We start from the raw sequence: 8645 nt of genomic DNA on the forward strand, positions 1-8645 counted from the left end.
TCTATAATGATGTTTTGCCCGTGACATGAAGCAGCCAGGGTGAAAATTGCATGTAAAGAGGTTCTGGATCAAAGTTTCAGATTTTGCTAACATGCTGTTTCTTTGATCCTTGTAGACACCTCAGTAAAGTGTGGAGTTTGTGTCTTAGTGTAGAATTTAATTCCTCTTGAGACTATAAAAGAAACAAGATTTTGTAAGCTCAATAGCTGACCAAATTGGGAGGTTTGTGGCATGAAATGGTCTTTCCTGGGCCTCTTGCCATGTCCATGGGGCCAAATATTCTACGACTGAATGAAATGTTGATGCTGTAGAGGGGAGCAGCCCATAGATTCATGTTACTTAGAAGTGCACATATCAAAGATATCATACTCAACATCCGTCTCCTTTCTGAAGTCGGACTAAAGAAAGTACAATGAGAGATCTAAGAATTTTGACAAAAAAAAGAAGGTAGATAATACTGTAAAGCAGATTTTGATTAAATAATCTACAAAAATATGTCTTACTAATGTTTAGTACATAATGAAAATCGACTAAAAATAAATAAAAAAGAACTAGCACGCTTGGATAACTGGGGTTTTAGAATCCGTTTGAATTGACTTTTAAGTTGGTCAAATATACTTTTAAGTCAGTTTTTGACTACTAGAAGTGTTTGACAAATATAAAATAACTTAAAAACCAAAAGTAGACCTCCCTCTGCTTTTTATTTTTTGACTTAAAAGTCATTTAAGTTTGACTTAAAAACTACTTTTTTTTAAGCCAATCTAAACAGTTAGCCTAAAATATACAACAATAACAAACTGTACAAGTGAGAACATGTAGGATCTTTAAACAGTTATGATTAAAGCTAAGGGCACAATACATTCTGTTAAAAATTTAATTTGGTTCGAAACAGCCAATACAGGGGGTTAGGTTAAGCAGGGGCAGGAAGTTTTAATTTTGACATTTTTTTTTTAACATTTAAAACACGACAAATGAGATGTTCACTAATTGACATGCTTATTTCCACACACACCGTTTAATACAAATATGCAGAACCCCAAAACAGAGGAGCAAATGTGTTATAACATAGGCATGTTCTATTGTCTGAGTCCAAGTGACTAGTAGTATTAGCTAATGATGATTAGAAATCCACAAAAGAACAAACAGGTCTGAAATTATCTCTTTTCAAACTTCAGCCGCCATAGGAACAATGGTCGAGCAGAAGCCACCATTTATTCCATCTTCCCTTTGCCATGAGACATGTTGTAGATCCCTCTCCCCTGAAACATCATCCAAGATACCATTAGAGTTCATTCAAGACAGCAGATAAAGCAATCTATAAATTTCGAAGAAACTCACAATCATAAACAAAGCAGAAGCTGCCAAAGCAGCTGGAATGGCCACTGAGGTGATCTTGTCATAACGACCTTTCAAGTATGTGTGCTTGTGGATGCTTTGGTAAAACTTTTGCTTTTCAACAAGCTTTTCTCTGGGATAGAAAGGTGCTTCTTCTGACATCCTGTGTTATTATTCAATAACTTGTAAATTTACAATCTCATAACAAAATGAATATAATCAATCAGTTTAACCTGCACCAGTTAGGATAGTTAATATCCAATTGAGTGGTCCGCAACATTCCTTCCTTTTTCTTATAAGCATAATTGTATGATTTCCTTTACTTATTTTACTATCGCAACAGAATTTTTTTGATGTTTGAACATATTTGTGGCACACTACGAGATAAGTGAATCTTTCATGGATGCTTAAATAACTAAAACAAGATATTTACTCTAGAAAGGAGGTGTCAATTAAACTTGTAGTTGAGAAACCACATAGATAAGAAGAGGAGTCCATCAGCATAACATAATATTTAAAAGTGCATGAAATGCATATAGGCGAAGGCACTGGTAGAACATCCAGTCGTTTGAATAAAGTGCATAAAGGTATCCACCAAATAAAGGTCTCCAGCACAATAAAGAAGCAGAGCCAGATTGCTCTGGGTGTTACACGCGTGGAATTGATGACTCTATCTATAGAAAGTAAATGAGATTTTTTCCTTAAGAACATAACGTGTGGTGATATATTCATCTCTCAAAAGTAGCATGAAAAGTTGAAAACTAATAAGATAGCATAAGTGAAAAAGACAGCATACGCCCCCCACCCACCCCAAGAACCAAGTGATGGAATACCCTGTGAGATCTTCGTTGTGGGTGGGAGTTATCTCTGTTTTCTCAAATGAATCTTGGTAAGTTCCAATGGTGACTGTAACTCTTGAAGAAGAAGAAGAATGAAAAGAAAATATAGATGCTATGTCAAGCTGTAAGGGTAAGATGTGATATGGTTTTTAGTAGAATCCAGTTCAATGGATCTAGTGACTATTCGAAAAGAAAACAACACCACACTGATCATATGATAGCCATTGCATGCACCTTCAAATTCCAATTTAACATGTATAATATCACTTTGTCTGATTAAGTGAACTAAGATTGGAAAAATACATAAATGCTCTGATCACATATGTTGGTGGAATAGTTAAATCGGGTAAAAAAAAAAGGATGGTGTTGTCACTCATGTTCACATCAAAGATTATATGATTACAGATATGTAAAGTCCAACCACAACCTTGTTTTAATGAATAAGCCAATTAGCTCCGTGATTTAAGTGATTTTTGCACCAAATGTGTAATAAGCATGGCTTGACTTAACAGCAAAGACATAACCTTCCACCAGACTGTATTATTGGTCACTTAGTCTCTCGTTTTTTGTAGCTTAACTTAAGCAAACAAAGACATTTCTTTTTCACTTGTTCCTCAAGAACGTTATACCTGAGCAACCTTATCCGTCATCCTAACGTTAACAAGGAATTGAGTTGGTCCAACAGCTTGCTAATAGTCTGAAAGACTTGGACAAAGTGCCTCCTATAGATAATAACATGAGAAACCAGAAACCAAAAGAGAAACCTAATAATCATTTTTCTAACACACACTATGGATCAACCGTGGTTCTTAATTACACCCAACGTGACTCGAACTGTAGAATTGAGTCATCTTGCTAACTGAGTCAGCTCGTGTAATTCTTATCTTCACCTAGTCAACCTACCCTTTTGGAGCTGACCTAACAAACTAGGTGAGCCTCAAAACTAAGCAAACATGAATCCATTCCAAGTAAAAATAAAAAGAAACTATTATTCTATGCGAAAGAGCCTGTACAACAATCAAATCAATCCATCACAAAAACAGATCGACTTTTAAACACATATAAACAAATTGAAAAACGGATCCAAAATTCAATACATCTACTCAACAGTAAATGATAGTAGATCATTAACTGCCAAATCAGACTACAGATTAATTGCTCACAACAAATAAACAGGAAACTGATTATGAATCAACGGGTCAGAAGGAAACCCTAAAGAGATTAAGGAAACAGAGAAACTATGGTTTGAAGATGGACTCACTTGGAAAGCGACGAAGAGAAAGCTGAAGGCGATGAGCAGGGGAAGCGTCGATGAAGAAAATCAATTACTTGAATCCAGGCTAAACCCTAGAGGATTCCGGTCCAATTGAATTTTCAACTATTTAACTTTTGACCACAACTTTAAAAGTTTGCAAATATAAACTCTCACAATTTTCAACTCTACCTCTCCTCCATATGCTTTTAAAAATAAATAAATAAATAAATAAATAAATAAATTGCTGAATGTCAGCATGTACACTATTTTTTTCACGCTTGCTATTTATGATATTATATTGAATATATTTTGATTGTTGTTGCTTATTTGTTATCATTGAGTGAATAATGTTTTATAATGCTTATAAATTTGAATTGATTTGGTTGAAAAAAATATATTAAAAAATAGCATTGCTGGATTGATTTGAATCAATTTAAAAGCAAAATCATGTTGGTGAAATGTTTATACAAGTAAATTTTGACGATCCATCATGATTTATGTATAATTGATTCTAAAATTATAATATAATTTATACTAAAATTTTGACAATCTATCGGGACTTATTATGCATCCAAAGAAAGTTTGTCTTTCTATATATCAAAACTATTGACGTATTTTCAAAACTTGTGAATTATTTGTTCTAAAATTCTGACATAATTTAAAATAAAGTCATGGCAATTTGTCAAGTCTTATGCATGCAGAGCAATTTCCTCATCTATAAGTACTTTTTGATTATTCATTAGAACTTGTATTTTTGTTTCAAAATTATGATATGTAATTTATAATAAATTTCAATAATCTGTCAAAACTTGTGTATGCAAAGTAAGTTTGTTGATCTATCAAGAAATTTTGATGATTCGCCCGAACTTGAGGTTAACTACTAACCCATAAGCCACAAGACATTTTTACAAAATTTATTTAAATGAAATCAAAATCAGCTATTAATTAATAAAAAATAGTAATTCCTTTCTTTGGGATTTTGACTCTTCTTTTTTTAAAAAAAAATAAAATTGGTAAAACAAAAATGAAAATATAATATAAAACTTAATATTAGTATTTTACTTGGACGAAGTCAATGGGTGACTAGATTCATGACCTAAGTTAGTGAACTCCGTTGCATTTTAAAGGGGTGCTCGCCTAGGATTAGCTTAAGTGATCGAGCCTAAATCATAATTTGTGAGAAGCTTGCATCTGTGCAGCCCCTACCCAAATCTTAAACAAAATTTCCCCTCTTTGTTTTATATCTTCAAACAAGTAACATTTGACAGATTTTCTTGATTAAATTTTCCAAGATTACACCATGCATTTACAAAGTTTAGTGATCTTCAAGTTTAAGAAGGTAAAATAATCCTTAAAATAGTAAAAGTCATTCTTGGTTAAAATTCCCAAGTCAAGTACTTGAATTTACAGAGTCTAAATGTTCTTCAAACTTTCAAGTTTTTGACATAATTTTACTCCACTATACTATTGATACGATATGTTATTTTTTCCCCTTATAAGTAATAATTCCTTCGTCTTCTATTAGTTGTTCATGTTACTAAATATAGTTTCCTCAAATTATTTATCAATTTATAAATTCAAGATAAAATTAATTATAATTTTTTTATTTTATCATTATAATTAATTAATTCTTTTTGAAAACGTAAACAAATTTATAAAGTTCCAAAAAATTCTTAAGGGATAAATTAGTAAAATTATCTTTCTTTTTTATGATTTCTTAAAAAGCGTGTAAAGAAAAAAGTAAACAACTAATATAAAATAAAATGAGTAATAATTAAAAGGTTTTCTTGGCTTCTTTACGAACTTATAAACTTAATACGTAAAACGATATATAAATACTGCCAATAATCAAAGACAACTTGTACTTTGCTAAGTAATGAAAAGACAGCATGTCTGGTAGGCAATCACTAGTCAGTGATTTTAATTCCCATATATATATATATATATATATATATATATGAATTTTAAGAATTAAAATCATGTCACATTTAAGACCATGCATATTTATTTTCTCCTCTTTTGGCATTTCCTTATTGGCTTATAATTAATAAAATATCTCCAGTGTCTTATCCAAATGTTGATGTATGGCACAGCTGAATTCTTACATCTTGTTTGGATGGTTGGTACCGGTCGAATTGCATTGTTAGTTGAAATACAATATTTGTTAGGATTATTATTTAAATTTTATTATATCGTTTAAATTCATTATTAGATAACGACGAAAAAACTTATTTTATGTAACGACCGATTTGGTGTGTTCACGTCGTTACCTTAATATTTTCTTCTCATTTTATTTTTATTTATTATTTAATAATTATGTTTCATCTTTTACCCTACCTTTTTATAATAACTCTACCCCGTACCCTACTTTTCTTGTAAATTTTATCATTCGAATTATGGATGTGTGACATTATGTAACGACGAAAAATAATACAATCTATCCAAACACTATATTCATTAAAATAATACAATACGATATAATACAATACAATACAATATATTACATTATGAAACAATACGTACCAACCATCCAAACAAAGTGTTAGTATACACTATCATTCTAGAAAACAAATCCCACTGCAGGAAAAATAGAAAGAAAATAGGACAACAACATTAATCATCACAATTCATGAAATGAAATTGTGAAATTCTTATACCTAAAAACAGTTAAGCAACTCTCACCCACCCTATATTTAATTCCTTTTAGGTACTAATTTTGAAAATTAAATATCCTTTTTATTCATTTAATAGGATCAAATTTGATAGGTGCAAGTTTTTTTTTTTTTTTGTACAATTTGGAGGTGGGTTCATGATGAATAGAGTGTTTTAGTGTTGTACCTTTCTTATGAGTTATGATCAACATAAGATTGATTACAAGTTGTGGTTTAACTATTGCTGTCCCATTTTTGATTTGGTCCACTTTCCTCATTGTTCTCTCAACTTGAAGTTGATAACAGTCATGTTCATATCAATTGAGTGTATCTCGATTATTTCTTTAGGTGCTTGTTATCTTTTGACAATACAAATATCGAGTTAACTTAGATAAAAAGAAATCATCTATTTTATCTCTACTAGAATTTGAGCATTGACTTAATTGATCACTAAGCTACATTGTTGAGTATTGACTCGGTTTTCATCTTTTATGGTTCATTGCCTTCACTACTAGTAGCATTTTTCCAATAAGGTGAGTTCCTTAGATCCAACATCCTCCTCTCCATGCCCTTCATCGAGGATCGATGGAGAGCAAATGTGATCCAAAATTTAAACTTAATGAATTTGAAATTACTTATGCTCAACACTGATAGCGAGAAAGACAAATGAATTTAACTAGTACTATTGGTGAATATACCATAAATTACACTTGAAAGATAAAATGAACAAAAATATATTCAAAATGCATAAACACCAAGAAGTACTTAGGTAAACCAATATATATATACCCTATGAACTTGGTTGGAACAATATTGTCATAGTTAAGTCTATGGTTAAATATGGCATGTTTCTTGCTGCCTTTCTTGGGCAATATCATGCCATAATTCTTAGCAATAGACTAAAAGTAAAAGTACAACAATGACTAATGAGAGATCCAATTAAAAAGAAGAGGTAAAAGGGCCTACACGAATGTGGTTATCATTAAAGGATCCAAGTAAAGATAACATCCAATCTGTTTGAACCTAACTGGCAATCTCACTTTGATTGCCTTATGGCAAGGGAAGAAACTCACCAAACTCAACACATGTGTGTATGATTCCCTTAACATGGCTCTCAAAATTGCACTTCCTTTTTTCTTGGAAAAAAATAATAATCTTTGTAGGCTAATTGGACAAAGAAAAAAATTGAAATTAAATGAATATGAAGATCATTGTTAGGAGACTCTCAACTCTTTTGTCTACTCCAGCTACCTCGAATCCAAATTAATCGAACAAGTAACTCAGAAAACACAAGTACAATCTTCCAAATCTAGTAATCTACAAGTACAATAAAATGTCAAGAGCCACAAAAGTTCAATATACAATGACAAATCTGAAAGAAAATTTCTTCAAGTTATTTCCATTCTATCTAGATCAAACTTTTTCCTCTAATTCCTTTCATGAGGGATGAAGTTTTAAAAGAAGAAATTAAACATTAAAAAAAATGGGGTTCCAATAAAGAAAAATTGAACACACACACACAAAAAAAAAAAAAGAACCTTTCATTTATGTGCTCTTAGATGCATAGATCAACAATGAGAATTCAACTTTATCTTGATCTTTGAGTAGCAATTTGTCTTTATCATCTAGCCACAATCTACTATCCATTCCACTTCTTGTCCTAAACATAAATAGTGCAATAGCAGAAGCTGGATTAAAGAACCAATCATGAACATCCCACATTAGATCAACAAGCAATCCATCCAAAAAAATACTCTGATTTCCCCTGAAGTTCCATTGCAACCTTTTAACTCTAATCACCATCTTCTTATCAATATAAACTGACAAAACAGGATGCTTTAGACCTTCATTTTCACCGTTACAACGAATTAAAACATCATGAATGTTACCACTATCACAAAATTGAGCCTTCGTTGAATAAAGGGTGTTTCCAGAAAAGTGTTCTTGTCTTGAAACCAATGAGAATTTAGCCATTGGAGTTCCATTTTTCAACTTCCTTAATGAAGCTTCTTCAGCCATGTCACCAAGAATTAGGCCTAGTTGTGAATCAACTATGACTAGTACATAATATCCATCAATTGGTTCAGGACCACTTAAATACCTAGCTCCACATAAATCCCAAAATATTTCAACCTTAAAATCATCCAAATCCATTGATTTGCTTCCCTTTTTCTTTCTAAAAAGACGTGAATTTGTGTTGAGTTTGAAGACATTTGAAGGATCATCACCAAAGTGCACACTTAGGCCTTGTGTTACATTTGTTTTGCACCATGAAATTGTGATCAACACTTGTTTTTTATTGGACAAATTGACTTTGTACAAACAATTGACTGTGTTTTGTACTGAAGGAATCAAAGAAGGAGGGATACAAACAGAGTTTGAGTAACTAGAACAAGAAGTATCAGAAACTTGTACAGCATATTCATTGAAGCATGAAGCAAAGTCTCTCATTTTTCTGGGGAAAAAAAAAAGAAGAAGAAAAGGGATCTGAAGGGAAATGAGGAGTTATGGCTTTTTATTTAATAGAAAGAAATAAAAGAGAGATTTGGAAGGACTTGTTTTTGG

The 8645-nt window shown here is 31.7% G+C and overlaps 2 protein-coding genes across 2 annotated transcripts; both read right to left on the reverse strand.

The window, feature by feature from the left end:
- Window positions 1-979: 979 nt before the first annotated feature.
- LOC129901311 (uncharacterized) lies at window positions 980-3591 on the reverse strand. The gene is made up of 3 exons (XM_055976454.1): window positions 3436-3591; window positions 1339-1498; window positions 980-1259 (listed from the first exon to the last, which is right to left on the reverse strand). Exons 2-3 carry the CDS (start codon window positions 1495-1497, stop codon window positions 1212-1214), a joined length of 207 nt encoding a protein of 68 aa, XP_055832429.1. The 5' UTR covers window position 1498; window positions 3436-3591; the 3' UTR covers window positions 980-1211.
- Window positions 3592-7019: 3428 nt separating this feature from the next.
- LOC129899651 (uncharacterized) lies at window positions 7020-8645 on the reverse strand. Its single transcript, XM_055974664.1, has one exon. It carries the CDS (start codon window positions 8529-8531, stop codon window positions 7626-7628), a length of 906 nt encoding a protein of 301 aa, XP_055830639.1. The 5' UTR covers window positions 8532-8645; the 3' UTR covers window positions 7020-7625.

This window comes from Solanum dulcamara, chromosome 8 (assembly GCF_947179165.1).
Source record: "Solanum dulcamara chromosome 8, daSolDulc1.2, whole genome shotgun sequence".
NCBI classification, from domain to species: Eukaryota; Viridiplantae; Streptophyta; class Magnoliopsida; order Solanales; family Solanaceae; genus Solanum; species Solanum dulcamara.

Excerpts from the sequence above, each read along its gene's own strand:
- LOC129901311 (XM_055976454.1), bottom strand. The coding sequence starts at position 1,497 with ATGTCAGAAGAAGCACCTTTCTATCCCAGAGAAAAGCTTGTTGAAAAG. Across the intron at positions 1,260-1,338 it reads CTTCTGCTTTGTTTATGATT|GGGAGAGGGATCTACAACAT; the intron begins GTGAGTTTCTTC and ends ATGATGTTTCAG.
- LOC129899651 (XM_055974664.1), bottom strand. The coding sequence starts at position 8,531 with ATGAGAGACTTTGCTTCATGCTTCAATGAATATGCTGTACAAGTTTCT.